The sequence below is a fragment of the Peromyscus maniculatus genome, chromosome 18 (assembly GCF_049852395.1).
Source record: "Peromyscus maniculatus bairdii isolate BWxNUB_F1_BW_parent chromosome 18, HU_Pman_BW_mat_3.1, whole genome shotgun sequence".
Classification (NCBI taxonomy): domain Eukaryota; kingdom Metazoa; phylum Chordata; class Mammalia; order Rodentia; family Cricetidae; genus Peromyscus; species Peromyscus maniculatus.
This window is the reverse complement of record NC_134869.1, coordinates 42,385,089-42,406,403: the sequence shown is the minus strand read 5'-3', so window position 1 is coordinate 42,406,403 and position 21,315 is coordinate 42,385,089. Positions and strand designations below refer to the sequence as shown.

General features: G+C 48.8%; 2 protein-coding genes across 5 annotated transcripts in view; one reads left to right on the top strand and one right to left on the bottom strand.

Annotated features, from left to right (window-relative positions):
* Gls2 (glutaminase 2) overlaps window positions 1-19,330 on the top strand; it is a 20,840-nt gene extending 1,510 nt beyond the window's left edge. For both annotated transcript variants that reach the window (XM_006987356.4, XM_006987355.4), the window contains exons 2-18: window positions 7,806-7,905; window positions 8,286-8,407; window positions 8,927-9,056; window positions 9,745-9,824; window positions 10,322-10,485; window positions 10,686-10,744; window positions 12,991-13,023; window positions 13,270-13,328; window positions 13,847-13,913; window positions 14,015-14,065; window positions 14,248-14,424; window positions 16,188-16,319; window positions 16,732-16,824; window positions 16,992-17,053; window positions 18,137-18,213; window positions 18,477-18,540; window positions 18,667-19,330. In XM_006987356.4, the coding sequence (XP_006987418.1) occupies window positions 7,806-7,905; window positions 8,286-8,407; window positions 8,927-9,056; window positions 9,745-9,824; window positions 10,322-10,485; window positions 10,686-10,744; window positions 12,991-13,023; window positions 13,270-13,328; window positions 13,847-13,913; window positions 14,015-14,065; window positions 14,248-14,424; window positions 16,188-16,319; window positions 16,732-16,824; window positions 16,992-17,053; window positions 18,137-18,213; window positions 18,477-18,540; window positions 18,667-18,823 (1,627 nt within the window). In that variant the 3' untranslated portion in view covers window positions 18,824-19,330. The remainder of the gene's footprint in view (window positions 1-7,805; window positions 7,906-8,285; window positions 8,408-8,926; window positions 9,057-9,744; window positions 9,825-10,321; window positions 10,486-10,685; window positions 10,745-12,990; window positions 13,024-13,269; window positions 13,329-13,846; window positions 13,914-14,014; window positions 14,066-14,247; window positions 14,425-16,187; window positions 16,320-16,731; window positions 16,825-16,991; window positions 17,054-18,136; window positions 18,214-18,476; window positions 18,541-18,666) is intronic.
* On the bottom strand, window positions 19,300-21,315 carry Spryd4 (SPRY domain containing 4). Of its 3 annotated transcripts, none has more exons than XM_042263271.1 (3): window positions 21,173-21,315; window positions 20,403-20,815; window positions 19,300-19,704 (listed from the first exon to the last, which is right to left on the bottom strand). In XM_042263271.1, exons 1-3 carry the CDS (start codon window positions 21,255-21,257, stop codon window positions 19,693-19,695), a joined length of 510 nt encoding a protein of 169 aa, XP_042119205.1. In that variant the 5' UTR covers window positions 21,258-21,315; the 3' UTR covers window positions 19,300-19,692. The 3 variants fall into 3 exon arrangements, with proteins under 3 accessions (XP_042119205.1, XP_042119207.1, XP_006987416.1); XM_042263273.1 differs by having other exon boundaries at window positions 19,300-19,698; XM_006987354.3 differs by having other exon boundaries at window positions 19,300-20,815.

The window sequence follows — 21,315 nt, the reverse complement described above, 5'->3', positions numbered from 1 at the left end:
TAAAATACCTCACCGGGCATGGTGGCTAAAACAATGTTGTTTTTTGAGACAAAGTTTCTCTGTGAAGCCCTGGCTGTCCTGGAGCTCGCTCTGTAGACCAGCCTGGCCTCGAACTCAGAGATCCACCTGTCTCTGCTTCCCAGTGCTGGGATTAAAGGTGTGTGCCTCTACCACCTGGCTTTATGAAGTTACTTTTTTTTTTAATTTTTATTTTATGTGTATGTGTGTTTTACTTTACACATGTGTCTGTGTACTGCATTCATGCCTGGTACCTACTGAAAGGTCAGAGGAAGGTGTTGGATCCCCTGGAAATGGAGTTACAGATGTGAGTCACCATGTAGGTGGTAGGAATTGAACCCAAGGCCTCTGCAAGAACAAGCACTCCTTTTTTTTTTTTTTTAAAGATTTATTTATTTTTTTATTATGTATACAGTATTCTGTCTGCATGTACGACTGCAGGCCAGAAGAGGGCGCCAGACCTCATTACAGATGGTTGTGAGCCACCATGTGGTTGCTGGGAATTGAACTCAGGACCTCTGGAAGAGCAGTCAGTGCTCTTAACCTCTGAGCCATCTCTCCAGCCCCAAGAACAAGTACTCTTAAACAAAGAGCCAGCTCCTCATCTCTGGAGCACTTGATAAGCTCTGGAGCTCTTGAAAAGGGCCCAGGTTCAGTTCCCAGCACCCACAGAATAGTTAACAACTACCCATACCTCTAGTTCCAGGGGATCCGGGTTTTTCTGCCCTCTCAGGGCACCAGGCTGAGTGTGGTAATGTATAACTAGTCCCAGCACTCAGGAGGCAGAGGCAGGCAGGCGGATCTCTGTGAGTTCGAGGCCATCCTGGTCTACAGAGTGAGTTCCAGGACAGGCACCAAAGCTACACAGAGAAACCCTGTCTTGAAAAACCAATAAAAAAAAAAAAACAGAAAAAAAAGAAAGAGAAAGATCCCAGTATTAGTTAGAGATAAATAGTTAATACTGTGATATATCTATATATAGCTTATATATATATGTGCATATAATTTAACAAATGTAGAATTATAATATTCATATTCTTTGGTAAGCTATATTTTCCATTTATGAGTTTTATTTTTTAATTAATTGATTTTTAATTATTGTATGTGTATGAGTACCACGTGCTCACGTGGTCAGTGGGTAGCTGTGGAGTTGGTTCTTCCTTCTCCCTTTATGTGGCTTCTGGGGTTTCATGTGTCAAACTCAGATGTCCAAGGTTGCATGACAAGCAGTTTTTTCTGCCGAGCTGTCTTGCTCACCCTATATTCAGTGTTTTAAATGGCTTTTTAAAATTTTGTGCTTGTGTGTATAGACATTTGGCCTGTAGATGTGTAGCTGTGAACTGCTTGTTTGCCTTGTGCCCTGGGAGGCCAGAAGAGGATGTCAGATCCCCTGGGCCTGGAGTTACAGACAGTTGTGAGCTGTCATATGGGTGATGGTTTGAACCTGGGTCCTCTGTGGAGGACCCAGTTTTTTTTGAAACAGTCTCTTATAGCCTAAGCTGGCCTCAAACTCTTTATGTAGGAGACCTTGAACTTGCCTCCACCTCCAGTTATGCATACCTCTTTTTGATTTGTTTTGAGACAGGGTTCCCGAAGTAGCGTTGCCCGGCCTGGAACTTCCTATGTAGACGTACTTGGCCTGGAACCTTCCTTGATCCTCCTGCCTCTGCCTCCCAAGAGCTATGGGATTATGAGGATATGCTCCTCCTTAGTGGACAAGTCTTCCGACAGTGCAGTGGGCATCTGAGACTATGTTACTTTGTATATCTGAAGGATGTATTTCTGGAAGTCGGCTTGTTAAGCAAAAGAGCTTTAAAGGATCTGGATCTTAACTAATTGTCCTGTTTAGACACAATCCGATACAATATTTCCTCTGCGGTACGAATGGAGCTCAGTGGTAGGACATTGTCTGGCATGCCTAAGGCTCCAAGTTTGACCCCTAGCACCACACAAGAAAACAAAAGTAGTTGTTTTTTTTTTTCCTTTTCCTTTTAGGTTTTTTTCCTTATCTTCCTTTTTTTTTTTTCTTTTTCTTTTTTGGTTTTTCAAGACAGGGTTTCTCTGTGTAACCTTAACTGTCCTGGATCTCGCTCTGTAGACCGGGCTGACCTCAAACTCACAGAGATCCACCTGCCTCTGCTTCCAGAGTGCTGGGATTAAGTCATTAGTCTATTTTTGAGCTGGGCATGGTGGAGCATGCTTTTAATTCCAGCACTCAGAAGGCAGAGGCAGGTGGATCCCTGAGTTCGAGGCCAACCTGGCTTAAAAAGTGAGTTCTAGGACAGCCAGGGCTACATAGAGAAACACTGTCTCAAAAAACCAAGAAAAGAAAAAAGAAAACAAAAGGTTTTCTAAGTATGATAACATTAATAGAATTTTTGAAGACCAAGAAGTCTTTAGATCAATGGTTCTCAACTTCCTAATATTACAGTTATTATTAGGAACCTTCCTTTAATACAGTTCCTCATGTTGTAGAGACCCCAATCACAAAATTATTTTCATTGCTACTCCATAACTATAATTTTGCTACTGTTATGAATCATAATGTAAATATCTGTGTTTTCCTTATCTATCTATCTATCTATCTATCTATCTATCTATCTATCTATCATCTATCTATCATCTATCTATCTATCTATCTATCTATCTATCTATCTATCTATCTATCTATCTATCTATTCTCTCATATATTACCTCCCAACCACAGTTTCCCCTCACTGCCCCCCTCTTTTTCCAGTTCCTACCCAGCACCACTTCTCTCCCCCATATCAGCTCCTCCTCCTTTCCCTTCAGAAAAGGGCAGGCCTTCCAGGGTATCAACCAAAGACGGCATGTCAGGTTATAATAAGACTAGGCACCTCCCCTCATTAAGGCTGGATGGGGCAACCTAGTAGGAAGAAAAGGGTCCCGAAAGCAGGCAGAAGAGTCAGAGACAGCCCCCACTCCACTGTGAGGAGTCCCACAAGAAGACCCAGGTACACAACCATGACACACACGCAGAGGACCTAGCTCAGACTCCCTGATTGTCAGTTGAGTCTCTGTGAGCCCCTATGGGCCTGGTTAGTTGATTCTGTGGATTTTCTTGCAATGTCCTTGACCCCTCTGGCTCCTACAATCCTTCTCCCCACTCCCCTTCTTCAGGGTTCCCTGAGCTCCACTTAATGTTTGGCCGTGGGTCTCTGCATCTGCTCTTATTACTTTCTGGATGAAGCCTCTGATGATGATGATGCTAGGCTCTGGTCTTCGAGTATAGCAGAATATCATTAGGAAGCATTTCATTGACTTTTTTTTTTTGTTTGACCAGTTGTGTTTGTTTCTAATCCTGGTGTCCAGCAGCTGGTTCCTGGCCATCAAGGCAGTGTCAGGCATGGGCTCCCTCTCCTGGCTTGGGTCTCAGGTTGGACCAGTCATGTGCTGGTTACTAGTACAAGTACTAGTACCTTTACCACATCTTGCAGGCAGGACTAACTAGATGAAGAAGGTTCTGTGGCTGTGTTGATGTCCCAGCCCTCCACTGGAAGCCTTGCCTGTTACAGAAGATGCTTGGTTCAGGCTCCGTACCCCCCATTACTAGGAGTCTTCACTAGGGCCACCCTCATAGATTCAAGGGAGTTTCCATTGCATTAGGTTTCTACCTCAACTCTCCTTCCAACACCTGATCTCTCCTGTTCCCATCCCCAACTTGTCCCCAGTCCACCCACAAAATCTATTCCATTTCCCCTTCCCAGGGAGATCCATGACCCCTTTTGGCTCTTCTTGTTAATTAGCTTCTCTGGGTCTGTGGATTGTAGCATGGTTATCCTTTACTTTACAGCTAATATTCACTTATAAGTGAGTGCATACTGTGTTTGTCTTTCTGGGTCTGGGTTACTTCACTCAGGATGATTTTTTTCTAGTTCCATCCATTTGGCTGCAAATTTCATGATCTCATATTTTTTTAACAGCTCTGTAATATTCCACTGTATAAATGTACCACATTTTCCTTATCCATTCTTCAATTGAGGGACATCTAGGTTGCTTTCAGTTTTGGGCTATTATGAATAAAGCTGCTATGAACATAGTTGAGCAAGTGTCCTTCTGGTAGGATTGAGCGTCCTTTGGATATGTGCCCAGGAGTGATATAGCAGGGTCTTAAATAGATTGACTCCTGATTTTCTGAGGAACTACCATATTGATTTCCATAGTGGCTGTACAAGTTTGCACTCCCACCAGCAATGGAGGAGTGTTCCCCTTGCTCTACATCCTCTCCAGCATGAGCTGTCACTTGTGTTTTTGATCTTAGCCATTCTGACAGGTGTAAGATGGAATTTCAAAGTCATTTTGATTTGCATTTCCCTGTTGAACATTTCTTTAAGCGTTTCTCAGCTATTTGAGATTCCTCTGTTGAGAATTCTGCTTAGATCTTATCTCATTTTTTAATTTGATTATTTGGATTGTCCATGTCTAGTTTCTTGAGTTCTTTATGTATTTTGGATATCAGCCCTCTGTCAGATGTGGAGTTGGTGGAAATCTTTTCCCATTCTGTGGGCTGCCATTTTGTCCTGTTGATGATGTCCTTTGCCTTACAGAAGCTTTTCAGTTTCATGAGGTCCCATTTATTAATTGTCAATCTTAGTGCCTACACTATTGGTATTCTGTTCAGGAAATTGTCTCCTGTGCCAATGCATTCAAGGCTGTTTCCCACTTTTTCTTCAGTCAAGTTCAGTGTCTCTGGATTTGTGTTGAGGTCTTTGATTCACTTGGACTTGAGTTTTGTGCAGGGTGACAGATATGGATCTATTTGCAATCTTCTACATGCCGACACCCAGTTAGACCAGCAACTGATTGAAGAGTTTTTTTCCGTTTTATATTTCTGGTTTCTTTATCAAAAATCAGGTGTCCATGGGTGTGAGGATTTATGTCTGGGTCTTTGATTCAATTACATTGATCAACCTGTCTGTTTTAATTACTATAGCTCTGTGGTACAGCTTGAAATCAGGGATGGTGATGCCTCCACAAGTTGTTTTATTGTACAGGATTATTTTAGCTAGACTGGGATTTCTGTTTTTCCATATGAAGTTGAATATTGTTCTTTCAAGGTCTGCAAAGAAATGTGTTGGGATTTTGATGGGGATTGTATTGAATCTGTAGATTGTTTTTAGTAAGATTGCCATTTTTACTGTTAATCCTACAGACCCATGAACAGGGGAGATCTTTCTAGCTTCTGAATATCAGTGTTTTCCAATGGTCTTGGCGAACTCTGTGAAAGAGAGGGGGTTGTGACCCACAGTTTGAGAACCACTGCTTTAGGTGGTTTAGGGGTTTTATAGGCGTGAACTTTGGGGTCTAAGGGCCTTCCTAGTCATGTAGGTTGGTCATTATTATTGAAGGTCCATGTGTTTTAGATACTTTGCTCAGTCTAGGGAGAGAAAGATGTGCCAAGCACAGGGACCCAACAGTGGCATGGGTTGAGTCACCTGACATTCATTAGGATGTGTGTGAGACATACTAGCAGCATATACAATATCTGGAGACTTAAGACAGCGGCCCCTGGGTTGGTTACATTTGGCCTGCACCTTGAGAGCCAGTTGAAGAAGGAAATCCTGAAGGGTTATAGTATAAACAAAGGCTACAAAGCCCCATCATGTCTGTCCCACTAAGGAAGTCATAATTGGAGTATGGAGTTACTTAGCATAACCGCCATAGGGAAGAATGATAAAGAATTGGGAAATGGGTATAATTTTAAAGAGTGGTAGATGCCATGCTAAGAATTGAGAACTACCCAGACATGAGAGTGGGGGGGGGATTAGAGGAAATGGGGGTAGGTTTGATAAAAATACATTATATATGTGTGAAATTATGAGAATAATAATAAAGGAGCTAGCCATGGTTATTCATTATCATGCTTGTAATTCCAGCACTTGGGAGGCAGAGATGATCATGTGTTTAGGGCCAGCCAGGCTACACAACAAGACCCCATCTCAAAATCCTGCCCCACCAAAGAAAAGAAACCCAAAACACTGTCCACCAGATTGCCATCATCATGCACACAGTTGAGTGCGACCCATAGACTGTCCAGGGTCACCAGCGTACTGAGCAGAACTGGCTTATAAGGACAGTACAGGCGGGTGCACAGAGAATTTATGGAAGACGCCCCAGCATCCCAACATCTGCAGTCTGAAAGGCAGTGTGCACAGATCGATATGCACATTCTACTGGAGTCAGGAAGGCTCTGAGGCTGAGCTGGCAGCTAGGTCCTGACTATTCAGTACTTGGCCCACGGATGACTTAGAGCTATTAAAGTATTTGTACTGTAAAGAAGAAGGAAGAAGAAGAAGGAGGAGGAGGAAGAAGAGGAGGAGGAGAAAGGGATAAAAGGAATTTAATCTGTAGGCACTGAGGGTTTTGTTTTGTTTTTGAAACAGGATTTCTCTGTATAGCCTCGGCTGTTCTGAAACTGCTCTGTAGATCAGGCTGGCCTCGAACTCACAGAGATGCCCATGCCCCTGCCTCTGCCTCTCGAGTGCTGGGATTAAAGGCGCATGCCACCATGCCTGGCTGGCACTGAGGTTTTTGTTTTAATATTTATTTTTATTTCTATTTATTGGGGAGGGTTGCCCATGAAGGCCAGAAGAAGGTATCTGATGCCCTGAAGGTACAGGCAATTGTGAGCTGCCTACCCAACATGAGTGCTGGGAAGGGAACTCAGACCTTCTGCCAGAATAATGGGTGCTCTTAACTGCTGAGACATTCTCAAACTCTTGTTTTTCTCGTGGTCTCGGGGGTAGTTCAGGCTGGCCTCAGACTCACTATGCAGCTGAGGATGACCCTGAACTCCTGATCCTCCTGCTTCTACCTGCCAAGTTTTAGGATTACAGAAATGTGCCACCTCACCCAGCTGTACCACAGGATTTTTTGTTTTTTCGAGACAAGTTTTCTCTGTGTAACCGTGGCTGTCCTGGAACTCGCTCTGCAGACCAGGCTGGCCTACAACTTCAACTCAGGGATTCCCGCTGCCTCTGCCTCCCGAGTGCTGGGATTAAAGGCTGCAGCCATGCACTACCCTGCATGGTAGTGAGTGGAGAAATGCTGAGTTTCAGAACGGCGGCTGGCGTGGGTGGCAGAGGAGTATGGTGGCCCACTGCGGGCAGGAAGCTGACGATCGGCTTACTTTATATCAGAGTTTAGCATGGAGGATGGCCCTAAGGCTCACACCGCCTATCCATGTAAAGTAGACCTTTCTACCTCTATTGCCTGGATAAGGAGAGGCAGGTTAGCAATAGCAAATGAGCTACCTAAGTCAGAGAGCAATGAGGGAGCAAAGTAGAACTCTTTGCAGGACACTATGCTGCGCAGGAGAAAAGAGGGTGGATTTGAGCGAAAATGTGAAGATGGAGTCATCCAGGGTTAGTGACCCACTCAATCCAGACAGAGTGTGGGAACAATCAAAGTAATTCTGCGTTTCAGCGTGGCATCCAGGTGGGTATTCATGGACCAATGCTCACGAGAAACACACGAGAGGAGACAGCTCTCGCTGGATGTGTTCAGTTTTCAGTATGTATGGGACGCCTAGAAGTGAAGTTATCTAGAAGTCAGCTTGAAATAAAGGTCCGAAAGTTCAGAGTCTCTTTAAAAAAAAAAAAAAAGCTAGAGAGTAAGATTTACAAGATCTTAGGCTAGAGGTGAAAGTTGGGATTACAGACTGTCAGATGGCTCAAGAGGAGGAGCCCAGGATGACAGATCCAAGTTCCGGGACGAGGAGAGGGAGCATCCTCAGGCTCCTGCTTCCTGCCTCTTCCCCCAAACAGTGACGAGTCAAACAGCGGCATGCTGCCTCGACTTGGCGACCTGCTCTTCTACACCATTGCTGAGGGACAGGAACGGATCCCCATCCACAAGTTCACTACTGTAAGTGGCTGTCTGCCTGTTCAGAAAACCCTGATTCCTTAGAGTCTCTGGAACACGGGAAAAGGCTGGTTGACAGGGTGGGGCAGCTAATGGGTTGTTATGTGAGGACGGAAAGCACAGAGGGATGATGGCTGCCTGGGCCAGAGAGCCAACGCCGTCATCCTTCCCCGAAGTCCAGAAGATAACACCTTTCGTGGAAAGGGTCAAGAGACTTGTTGACCTTTAAAGCTGGTCCAGTCCCTCTTTGCTTAATACCCAAACCCATTTGTTCTGCCTGTTGGAGTAATTAAGGTTGGGTGATCTGAGTATCTATTGGGAAAGATTGAGGCATAGATTGCTGTCCTTGGCTGACCTTACCAGGCCTCTTCTTTCCCCCAAAGGCCCTGAAGGCCACTGGACTGCAGACGTCAGACCCACGGCTCCAGGACTGCATGAGCAAGATGCAGCGCATGGTCCAAGAGTCCAGCAGTGGTGGCCTCTTGGACCGAGATCTCTTCCGAAAGTGAGAACCCCAGAAACGAGCATTGCCCCCAGAACCGTTCTGTAGGAGGAAGAGTCTTGGGAATTAAACAGTTCAACCCCTCATTCTGTTTTATTTATTATACAAGCAATACATACTCATTGTGAAAAATAATATTTTCTTCTCTACCCAGTCCTAGCCCCTTTCCCAAATGTAAACATTAACAGATAGTGAGTGTGTTCTAGAAAATGTCCTGTGTGTTCACATACATTTATGGCTGTATATATTAGGACCTCTCAACACTGAAGCCATATGCTATGCTTATTTTGATTTTAATATTTTTCTCATCATGTCTTGGGATATCTTCCTGTGTCTTTAGAGCCTCTCGTTTTGGAGGTTAGGAAATTTAAGCCTCGTGAGATTAAAATGACATGCCAAAGGTCACACAGCTGTTAGTCCAAAACCAAATGAACACGCACGACCTTCCTTATCCCCGACCCCCACGGCTCCTGTCCCAACTGCGCCTCTCCAGCCCCTAACACACTCGTATCTGGGATCCAGGTGTGTGAGCAGCAACATTGTGCTCCTGACTCAGGCCTTCCGAAAGAAGTTTGTCATTCCTGATTTTGAGGAGTTCACGGGCCATGTGGATCGCATATTTGAGGATGCCAAAGAGCTCACTGGAGGCAAAGTGAGGGCCAGGGAAATGGGGGTGGGGCGTGAGGGCTCTGGGCCAGATACAGAGACTCCTTGGGGCTGGGGACTCAGTGATAGAGGATGAGAAGCCGAGCCTCCCGAAATAAGGACAGGGTTCCATGTGTTTCTCCATGTGACTCTAACAGCGAGTGGCAAGATCTTAGGTGTTTGTGGACATGGATGGCAGAAGCCAGGCTTGGTGGCACAGGCCTATGATCTCGACTCTCGGGAGGTTAAGGCAGGATCAGAAGTTTGAGGTCAACTTGGGTTTCATTAGGGAGACCCTGTCTCAAAGTAAAGATATTCAATCGAGCCTTCAAGGAAATTTACAGGGACTGAACCTGAAAACCCAGCCCTAGAAATGCCTCCTCCCCCCACCCCCCAGCTGAGGACAGAACCCAGGGCCTTGCGCTTGCTAAGCAATTGCTCTACCGCTGAGCTAAATCCCAACCCGCCATTATTATTATTATTATTATTTTAAATGTTCTATCCCTCCAGGGTTAGGGCTACAGAGAGGTAAGGTTGCCAGGGCTTGGGTGTTTCTGGAAGCAGTACACAGAAGGGAACCCATCTGCCATGTAGGTGAAAGAATTTTAGCTTCTACCAAAGTTTCTGACCCTGAGTACAGCTGCATTGGTCTCCATATTCACCTGTCCCCCCTTTCTCTGCCTGTTCATGCCCAGGTAGCAGCCTACATCCCTCACCTGGCCAAGTCAAACCCAAACCTTTGGGGCGTTTCCCTGTGCACTGTGGATGGTCAGCGGTAAGATATGGGGTGATTCCTGGCTTGGTGGTGCGTGCCTTTAAGCCCCCCACACTCGGGAGACAGAGGTAGGAGGATCTCTGAGTTCAAGGCCAGCCTGGTCTATAGAGCAACTTCCAGGACTGCTAGGGTGCTGGACTGCTAGGGCGCCGTAGAGAAACCCTGCCTCAAAAAACAAACAAGGGGGCTGGAGAGGTGGCTCAGTGGTTAAGAGCACTGGCTATTCTTCCAGAGGACCCGGGTTCAAGTCCCAGCACCCACATGGCAGCTCACAACTGTCTGTAACTCCAGTTCCAGGGGATCCAACACCCTCACACAGATATACATGCATGACAAACATCAATGTACATAAAATAAAAATTAAAGCAAACAAAAAGAGCTGCTGGGTGAGAGGAAGGTGCTGTAGGGCGCAGGTGCAGGGCGCGGGTGCAGGGTGCGGGTGCAGGGCGCGGGTGCAGAACAAAGCCCAACCCCTTTTATGGCACCTCTGTCTCCAGGCACTCTGTGGGCCACACGAAGATCCCTTTCTGCCTACAGTCTTGTGTCAAGCCCCTCACTTACGCCATCTCCGTGAGCACCTTAGGCACTGACTACGTGCACAAGTTTGTGGGCAAGGAACCCAGTGGTCTGCGCTATAACAAGCTCTCCCTCAACGAGGAAGGTGAGCATCTCCAGGGCTCGCGCTGACCGCCTGCCTTTTCCTTAGCCCCGCACCCCACCTCCTCCCTTCTTTCTTTCTTTGCCTTTTCTCCCATCCAGGTAGGAACCAGACCCAGCGCCGCTTAGCTTTGGATTGGGAACGATGTTAAGTGAGCTTCCGTGAATGACTGACAAGACCCTGCATGGTTTGTGTTTCCCCAGGAATCCCCCACAACCCCATGGTCAATGCCGGCGCCATTGTCGTCAGCTCCTTGATCAAGGTCAGTGCCCATTCTCACCTTCTGAAAGCTGACGTTCTCTCAGTCCCCCTTATTCCTGCACCCCTGCACCTGCTAGTCTCTCTAGGGAGACTCGTGGGGTGTCCAGTCCTTTGAGGGTTAATAAGAGGCATGGAAAAAATACAACAGGAAGCCGTGTGTTATAAGCAATGGATGTGAGTGAGAGCTATCCCACACCCTCCCCGCCCCCACCTACAACTCTGCAGCTCAGAGCTCCTGACAGGAGTGAGCCGGTCGTGACCCCTGCCCAGGACCGAGAGGCAAAGGCAAAAGGCAAGGGGAGGACAGCACCATCAGGCATTGATTGGCCGCCCCTGGGTGAGAGGCATGCCGAGAAAAGGGTGAATGGCCAGTCCAGGGCAGCTATTCACGTCACCTGGACCTGTGAGTTGGCCTTGAGCATGGGTGTCAGACGGGCCCATCAGCTGCAGGTCTCTCAGGACTTGAGCAAGAACCTGGGAGCAGTGTGGGCAGCCACACCACGGGGCCAATCACAGCCCCTCCTGGGGAAGGTGGTGTTGGGAACCCTCCCCCTCGGGAACTCAGGTGTCAGAGTCCCTGGAGTGTTGACTTATGCAGGAAGCAGTGGATCTGGGGGAGGGGACTAAGGCCAGTGTGTCCCGCTGGTCTGTGACGTTCTGTCTGCCGTCCTCTCTTTGGGATCTGCCTCACCTGCCTCGCTCTAAACTTTAGGTTCGGAGCTGGGGATGAAGTGAGTGCCTTGACAGAACATCGGCCCCACCATCTGTGGAGACCCTGGGCTCAGTCTCTGGCACTGATGAAGTTATTTCTGTTTCCTTTAACAATATAGCTGGAGGATGTAGCTCAGTGGCAGAGCATTTGACCAACATACCTGAGGTCCTAGCTTCAATTCCGGTATTAAAGAAAAATCATTTATCAACACGATTGAATATTCAACAGACACAGCCCATTTCTGTCACAGAGGGTATGGGAATCGGGGATAGGCTAGAGCAAGACTAGAAAACGGGGTATAAAGAACGTGAGTGGGAGTGGGCTGGAGAGATGGCTCAAAGGTAAAGAGCACTGACTGCTCTTCCAGAGGTCCTGAGTTCAATTCCCAGGAACCACATGGTGGCTCACAGCCACCTGTAATGAGATCTGGTGCCCTCTTCTGGCCTGCAGTCATATATGCTATATACATAATAAATAAATAAATAAATCTTAAAAAAAAAAAAAAACACAGAAGTACAAAAAAAAAAGAACGTGAGTGGGAGCCAAGGGGTGGTGGTGCACACTTTTAATCCCAGCACTCAGGAGGCAGAGGCAGGCGGATCTCTGAGTTCCAGGCCAGCCTGGGCTACACGGAGAAACCCTGCCTCAAACAAACAAACAAACAAACAAACAAAAAAAAAAAGGAAGTTGTACCATGGTTCCACATGCCTGTAATGCCAGAACTTGGGGAGTATGGTTGGAAAGATCAGAAGTTTAAGGCTAGTCTGGGATACATGAGACCTTTACTAAAAAATAAATAAAATGGGTGTTGGGGACTTAGCTCAGTGGTAGAGCACTTGACTAGCAAGCGTGAGGCCCTGGGTTCGGTCCTCAGCTCCGAATAAATACATACATACATACATACATACATACATACATACATACATACATACATACATAGAATGGATAGTAGTAATCAGGGATAGGGGTGGAACTTAGGGACAGAACTGGAGACAGGGATGAGGACTTAAGATTGAAGCTGAAAAGTAGGAGTGAGGCTGGGGAGGGGTGAGGCCAATGGATGCAGTGAGGTTATCTGAATCCTCATTCCTTGATAATTTAAATTTTTTTTGAGACAAGATCTCTCCATGTCACCGAGCTGCCCTTGAAATCTTTCATTAATTCTCCTGCCTCAACCTCCCAAGTGCTGGGATTATAGGCACGCATCACCAAACTGGTTACTAGTTTGGTTTTCTCTGTTACTAGACATATATATACCCACAGGAAGAAAGGTCTCGGCTGTTTAAACAAGAAGGACCCCGTGCCTGTAACACCAGCTGCTCAGGGACTAGAGGAACACAGACAGGGGCCACACTAACTCACAGCCCGGCCTGGACAACCCAGGCCTGTCTCAGAACAGGCCAGAGACACTGTAAAACGCACTGTCCCCAGGAGTGAGGCTAGCCGAGCCTGTCAGCTGCACCACGCCCTTGTGTCCTCCGTCTCCCATGCGTCGAGGCCGGAACACTGATCGCTTTCTCTCACTTTCTCTGCAGATGGATTGTAACAAAGCAGAGAAGTTTGACTTTGTAAGTCCCTTGCGCTCATCTTCTTGCTGCCTTTCACATGCCCTGCTGGCTTCTACAGCCCTCTCCCGTGCCTGGCTTAAGCCAACCTATCGTAGAAGCAGTAACTCCAGAGGGGTGGGGAACCCTGCTCCCCCGGGGTAAAGCTGGGAATAGGACTGAGAGGTTCCGAGTGGCCTGCCGGCCTGAGCTGTGCTTTCTAGGGCTCTGTGGTCCAAAGGCGTCTGTCTTGCCCTTCTTCCGCTCCAGGTGCTGCAGTATCTGAACAAGATGGCTGGGAATGAATTCATGGGGTTCAGCAATGCCACGTAAGGCTGCTTAGAGGACTGTACTGAATACAACTGTACTGTTGTATATGTGTATGCTTGCTGGGGAGGTAAAGGGGGGGAAGGGAATAGATATCATCTTAAGAAGGAACTCAAGGGGAATTTCAGCCTCCCAGCTTCCTCTGAGCCTCTTCATTGACACTTCCTTGGAGAAATAGCGGCCCATTTCTGATTTGCATGGAATGAGAAAGGGGGTGTGGCAGTTGGTGCCTGAGCCCTATTCAAGACTCTCAGAGCCAAAAGCCTTGCCAGACTCCCTAGACTGGACGGCTAGACAGCTTTGGGTGGGTTTGGTTTGGGTCTGTTTACATTTTACCACAAAGCTACACCGAGTGTTTGCCCAGGTTCAGACGTTCCCACTGATACTCTGCGACATGTTCTAAAGGGGCCGATTCAGTCTGACAGAGGGAATAGAGTTCCGTATCCGGGGAAGGACGTTTCCCCCTTCCCCCTCCACCCACCTCTTAAACGTCAAGCGCTAAATGTGGTGTTTGCTTCAGATTCCAGTCAGAGAAGGAAACTGGAGATCGGAATTATGCCATCGGCTATTACCTCAAGGAGAAGAAGGTAACTGGGTCCCTGGGAATTGTGCCGCCAGGTCAGGGGCCGAGGGCTGGAGACCGTGTATGACTCTGGCATGTGAATTACGAGACTGTTCTTCCTTCCAGTGTTTCCCCAAGGGAGTGGACATGATGGCTGCCCTCGACCTCTATTTCCAGGTATGCAGATACTCCCAGGGCCAAGCGGACAGGACAGACTGCCCTCTCTCTCTGGGTTACAGGGTAGACGTGCCTCTCTGGCTGCCCCGTGAGACGCGTTGAAAGCTCTAGATGTGAAGAACATCACTCTTCGTGACCGTGTTCGCGCCCACCCTGCCCTTTGACCCCTGCTCTCTCCATAGCTGTGCTCCGTGGAGGTCACCTGCGAATCAGGCAGCGTCATGGCGGCCACTCTTGCCAACGGTGGCATCTGCCCCATCACGGGCGAGAGCGTCCTGAGCGCGGAAGCCGTGCGGAACACCCTCAGCCTCATGCATTCCTGCGGCATGTACGACTTCTCTGGCCAGTTTGCCTTCCACGTGAGTGCTCCCAGCTCAGCTGTCCACCTGCCACCACCCCAGCACCAAGAACAGAGGACGGGGTGAAGCTCACTCCTGTCCCCTTCCCAAGCATCTACCCGGGCAAACAGGCTAAGGGTCCCAAGGGGAGTTTGCCAAGTCCATCCCATTCCTCAGAGATGTAGACCCTTTACATGGCTGACTCCCATCTTAGACACCACTTCCGAGGAGATGCGTGGTTGATTTGTTTGTAGCCTCAGACTCACAGTGATCCTCCTGCCTCGACCTCTCAAGTACTGGAACTACAGTCATGCACTTCCACAGCTGGACTTGTTTCTTGTTTGATTTGGCATCGGGGAATCAAACCTAGGTCTTACCCATGCTGGGCAAGTGCTGTACCACTGACCTGCATCCCCAGGCTCTGGAGGTGTTTCTGATCTCTGTACGCAAACAAAACTGCCTCCTCCACCTCGGTTCAGAGCACCCTAGTCCTTTGCTTTTCCATGTTTGCTATAATTATTTTATCTGTTTTTGAAGATTTATTTTTATTATGAGGGAGTACGTACAGGTGAGTACAGGTGCCCACTGAGACTAGGAGTATTGGATCCACCCCCCACCCCCACCCCCGCACCACACCCTACCCCACCCCCAAGCTGGAGTTTCAGGTGGCTGTGAGCCTGCCAGTTTTGGTGATTGGAAACGAACATGCGTTCTTTGCGAGAACAGTGCAGGCTCTTAATTACTGAGCCACCTATCCAGATACCCCCCCCTTTTTAAATATTTTATTATTATTATTTTTTAAATCCCAGTACTTGGGAGGCAGAGGCAGGTGGATCTTTGTGAGTTCAAGGCTAGCCTGACCTACAGAGTAAGTTCCAGGACAGCCAGAGTTACATGGAGAAACCCTGTCTCAAAAAGAAAATGTTTTTTAAATTTATTTTTAAGTTATGTGTATGGGTGTTTTGCCTGCACGTGTGTCTGTGTGCCGTGTGCGTACAGTGTTCACACAGGCCAGGAGAAGGCGGTAGGATCTTCTGGAACTGGAGTTACAGACAGTTGTGAACGGCCATGCCGGTGTTGAGAACCGAACCCCGGTCTTCTGGAAGAGCAGCCAGTGCTCTTAACCACTGAGCCATCTCTCCAGCCCCCAGGTCCCATTTTTTAAATTTTAAAAATGTATTTATCGTCGGTGTATGTGTACGCATGACGGTGCATGTGTGGAGGCCAGAGGACAACTTTGTGGAGTTTTTTTCTCTGTGTCCACCTTTGTGCATTCTGGGGCTCAAACTCAGGATGCTAGACTTGCTCAGGAAGCCCCTCTGCCTGATACGCCAGCTTATAAGCCCCTGTTCATTTCTTGTCTCTCTTCCACCACGAGAATAAAAGTCGAATGAGAGACCGTTTCCTGGGGCTGGAGAAATGGCGGGGTGTCAAGAGCATTTGCTGCTTTGGGAGAGGACCATCTGAAACTCTAGTTCCAGGGAACCCATTGGCCGCTTCTGGCCTCCCCGGGCCCCAGGCACACATGCGGTGCACACACATACACTCGTATATGGAAAATCCAGTGAAATCTCTTTTTGAAGGGAGGGCTGGGGAGCATTTCCTAGACTGAGCACGACACCAGCAGCGTGCTGTTCCTGTCTTAGCAAGCATCCCCTAGTTGTATGAATTCACGAGGTAGGAGAAGACAGTGGTCAGGGGCGAATTAAGAAGCTGAGACGTTGAGGTGGGGTCTCTGTCGCCTTGTCTGCGCCGTCACTTAGACCCGCCCCCTTGTCCCTCAGGTGGGTCTGCCGGCCAAATCAGCCGTGTCAGGAGCCATCCTCCTGGTTGTACCCAACGTCATGGGGATGATGTGTCTGTCACCTCCGTTAGACAAGCTGGGCAACAGCCAGAGGGGTATCAACTTCTGCCAGGTAAGGTGCTCTGCGCACAGTACTTCATACGGTTTAAGAATGAATCAATGAGTTGGGGATTTAGCTCAGTGGTAGAGCGCTTGCCTAGCAAGTGCAAGGCCCTGGGTTCGGCCCTCAGCTCCAGAAAAAAAAAAAAAAAAAAAAAAGAATAAACCAATAAGCCGGACATAGTGGCGCGCGCCTTCAATCCCAGAATCCCAGCACTCGGGAGGCAGAGGCTGGTGGATCTCTGTGAGTTCGAGGCCAGCCTGGGCTACAGAGTGAGTTCCAGGAAAGCCTGGTCTTCACAGAGAAACCTTGTCTCGAAAAACAAAAAAGAATAAGTTAACGGTAGTCACTATAGTTAAAGCAATTTTGAGCTCCTGGAAAGGGCAGGAGATACGTAAACGAACCCTTTGGCTTCTCATTCTAGAAGCTGGTGTCTCTCTTTAACTTCCATAACTACGACAACCTGAGGCACTGTACTCGGAAGTTAGACCCACGACGAGAAGGAGGCGAAGTCCGGGTAAGGGAAACCCCAGGTAGCCTAACGGCTATTTCAGAATGAAACATCCCAGAACACTTCAGCCGTGTCCCTGGTGAACCCTCCATGGAGGAGGGTCATGGGTAGAGCTGGGCGCGGGTGGATTCAAAGCCAGAATTAACCCCAGGTGCGTTCGCTGTGCGTTTCAGAACAAGACCGTGGTGAACCTGTTATTTGCTGCATACAGTGGAGATGTCTCAGCTCTTCGAAGGTAATTCTTCTGTGACTAAATAAATGTGATAAAAATACTCTGGGTCAGACATCTTATTAGGACACAACATAGCAAACTGCTAAATGCTTCAGTTTTAGGGTTAGAACGGACACATTGCAATTTTTTTTTTTCCTTTATTTTTATTTTGAAGAGGGCACCAGATCTCATTACAGATGGTTGTGAGCCACCATGTGGTTGCTGGGAATTGAACTCAGGACCTCTGGAAGAGCAGTCAGTGCTCTTAACCGCTGAGCCATCTCTCCAGCCCGACACATTGCAATTTTAATGAGTAATGCCTGTTTGTGTCCGTGTGTGTGTCCGTGTGTCCGTGTGTGTGTGTGTGTGTGTGTGTGTGTGTGTGTGTGTGTGTGTGTGATCTGTGTACATGTGCCTGTTTGTGCAGCTGCACATTTGTGGGTACGTGTACATGTGGCAGCCAGAGGACAGCTTCAGGTATCATTCCTCAGGGGCCATCCACCTTGCTTTTTAAGACAGAGTCTCATACTGGCCTTGAGCTCACGGACACATCAAGCCCCAGGACTTCCCTGTCTTGGCTTCCCACCCAGTCTGGGATTACAGGCGTGTGGTACCATGCCTGATTTTTTTTTTTTTTTTTTTTTTTAATGTGGGTTGTGTGAATCAAACTCAGGTCTCAGTTCCTCACGCTCGCCTGACGAGCACTTTGCTAAGCCTTAGGTTTTGTTTGTTGTTTTAAAATCAGAGTGCCAGCTGGGTGGTGGTGGCAGCGCACGTCTTTAATCCCAGCACTCGAGAGGCAGAGCCAGGCTGATCTCTGTGAGTTCGAGGCCAGCCTGGTCTACAGAGCGAGTGCCAGGAAAGGCGCAAAGCTACACAGAGAAACCCTGTCTGGAAAAACCAGAAAATAAATTAAATAAATAAATAAAAATAAAAATGCCTGTGGTGAGGTAAGAACTTCACTCATGGCCGGCACCGTGACTGACTTGGGTAGGACAGGCACAGGCCTTGGAAGTGGGGACGCCATCCAGTCTGGCCCGACTTCAGAAGGCTCTCCGGTGATTCTAGCCTGATGTGGGTAACCCAAGCTGCTTTCCGCTCCTTCAGGTTTGCTTTGTCAGCCATGGATATGGAGCAGAAAGATTACGACTCCCGCACAGCCCTGCACGTGGCCGCAGCTGAAGGTATTTCGAGGGTTCAAGAGGAACCGCAGCGTGTGAGATCCCTTCTCTTCCACGGGGTGGGGTGCGCCCTATCATGCTCGGAAAGGGCAGCAGCCAGTTTTGTCCCAGCTGACAGACAGGTTGTAACTAGGTGCCGGCAAGGAGGGAATGTCAAGGGCTTTTCTCCTCCCCTCTTGGCACAGACTCAAGCTGCCGAGGGTCGACACCCAACGGTTCAGGACCTACCTGTGTACTCTCTCATTGCCCCTCTACCCTATTCCTAGGACACATTGAAGTTGTCAAGTTTCTGATCGAGGCTTGCAAAGTGAATCCCTTCGTCAAGGACAGGTGAGTAGGATCGCGGGGAAGGAGGGTGACCCAACCTCCCCACCGCCCTGCGGCCACCGTGCATATACGTGGAACTGTGGTATTCTCCTGTCTTCCCGGCCTGACCGTGATCCTTGTTCCTCACAGGTGGGGCAACATCCCCCTGGATGATGCCATACAGTTCAACCACCTGGAGGTGGTCAAGCTGCTTCAAGACTACCATGACTCCTACATGCTCTCTGAAACTCAGGCCGAGGCAGCAGCTGAAACCATGTCCAAAGAGAACTTAGAAAGCATGGTGTGAGCACGGGCCGGAGGCAGCCCCTGCTCAAGAAAAAGCATGAGCTGGCCATACATTTAACGCACAGCCACCAAAAACACTATGGGAAGCTGCTTCCGTGGGGATTGACACAGCCGTTTGGTGACAGGGGCCATGGTTTTCTGTGAGAATCGTAACACCCCATTCCCTAAGTAAACAGCACAGCCTCAGTGAACGCCTGCAGTCGCAATCCACAGAGACCTCAAGGTATAGTTTAATGGTTCCATCCACTCAAAAGTAGCCCAGGTCTTTACACAGGTCCCCTTTTCCTCTCTGAAGAAGTCATCTTGAGAACAAGAGACTTCCTTGGAGAGAATCTAGTCACCGTGCATATGTATCTGCCACAGAGTAAGAGACGTGAGTGGGAGCCAGAGCGCCTGGCTTTAGAAGTCTGCAGAGATCTGTCCCCTCAGCGGGACATTCTGCCACTGCTGACAGCAATTTTATAGACAGAGAAAGTATTTTGTGTTCAAATAAATTTAATTACATGAATTTTTTTTCTAAATCCAGTCATTCTTTTTCTCCCCTAAGGTTATCCAATTTCATCACCATCATTGATAAGAGAATTACAGTCCCACAGGGTCACACGACGTCCAAACAATACATAGTCCACATACATACTCATCTATTCCACCAGGTTTTCCTCAACCTCAAATACTGCTTTGATTAAGTATCTCCTGTGGCCAAGGGGGATGGAAGTTTTGGGTCTGACCAGGCTCCAAAATGGGTTATGTAAAATTCCCCTCTCTTCCCTGAAGCTTCCGCCTGCGGCAGACGTGTAGATGGAACTTCTCAAAGACAAGAGTTTCTGGCACGACAGCCCCGCAGATCCTCTGGTGTCTCGCCACCTTTGGTCACAGCTGTAACTGGCACAATGGTTATGATAAACCGGCTGGGTATCAGAGGGGTGCAGGAGATAGATGGACTCAGAGTGCGGATAGCTGCATCTGTGTAGGGCTGATGTCTGTGGTGCTGACCTACTGAGTCAGTACAGCATGGACGGAGCCAGAACCCAAGAATCAGAGGTGCATTGGAGAAAAGGCCACCACTCCTCCAGCCAGAGGTAGAAAGCATTTACTCTGGAGAATCTGGTGAACCCCCAAAACAAGTTACATGTGGGTAAGGGGAGGAGAGGTAGTAGCTAAAAGACAGGACCCCAGGACTGAACAGTCTAAGACACCTGGGCACAAGTAGAGGGACCCAAGGAAGCAACTCGAGGAGAGAATTCACCTGATGCTCCAGGAAACTGGCAGTTATGTGGGGGGCAAAGTCTGGCTGTATACCTGCTTTCACAGAGCAGGTGACTAAAATATTGCACAAAGGATCCCAACTGGACTGGGGGAGCTACCGGTTGCTTGCGACAATGTAAAACAGCTTTAGACCCTTTGAACAGAAAGCTGACCATAAGCATGATTAAGAGACTTAGGTAATGGCCACATTAGAGGCCCTTGGGCACTTCAAGTCCTGAGTGGGTTAGCAGCTCTCCGTCCCAAAGGGCAAAAGCGGGGGTCACTGGGCCCCGGAAATCTGTCTGTAGTGTGTGGATCACAAAGACCTGACTCACGTCCACCAGGCTTAGCTTCTTTGCCTCGTAGTCCAGCAGCAGCCCCACTTTCTCTGGATGCCCAATGCCCTCGATTGGGGCTCTCTCGTTGGCCAACATGCTGTGCCACTTGCGCTGGGCATAGGAGAACACCCAGGAGCGATCATCAGCACCGACGCAGCTGTCCCGGGACATGTCCACATCGGCCACTCCTATCCGGAACTGCTGGGAGCGCTTCACCGTGACCTCCCAGTAGTGTCTGCCACTGGTGACCGTGGTGTCCGCGAGCACCACCGCCCACTCCCGGAAGCGCTCCACGTTCAGGGCCACCTTGGTGGGTTCCAACCCCACCATGCCGTATTTGACAGCCGTGTCACTCCTGAAGAGCGCCAGGCTGCTGTGCGCGGTTTTTTCTTCCAGTTTGAAACTGATGCCTGAGGGCAGGGCCAAGGGAAAAAAGAAAAGAAAAAAAACCAAAAAAGTAGTGACAGGTTAGGGCTGGTTTTGATCTGAAGCGGTCAGGCGATGATGATGGGAAAAGCCCAGTGTTAAGAGGGAAAGATCAGACCCGTCGCTTTAGCATAGCAGCCCCGGGGAGCCGCAAATCACGGCGGGGTGGGGAGTAGGGGGTGGGGGGGAGCCACAGATCGACGCCCCAAGTTTGGAATCTTGCTAAGCCAAGGTTGCAGACCGGGCAGGAGAAACGAGGGGTGGGTGGGGTTCCCCGGGCGCGCTCTGGGGACAAGGCGTTAACTACTTTGGAGCGCAAGAGCGGAAAGAAACAGCCCTACCTCTCCGGGCTCCCCCGGCAGGGAGTCCCCATGGCTTGGCTCCCCAGCGGGGCCAGCTGCAGCGGCGTGCAAAGGGCAGCGCCATCTTCAGCCGCAGCGGCACCCGGCACGCCCCGCCCCCCGGCGGGGAGGCCGACCAATGG

Excerpts from the sequence above, each read along its gene's own strand:
- Spryd4 (XM_006987354.3), bottom strand. The coding sequence starts at position 21,257 with ATGGCGCTGCCCTTTGCACGCCGCTGCAGCTGGCCCCGCTGGGGAGCC. Across the intron at positions 20,816-21,172 it reads TGCCGGGGGAGCCCGGAGAG|GCATCAGTTTCAAACTGGAA; the intron begins GTAGGGCTGTTT and ends CCCTGCCCTCAG.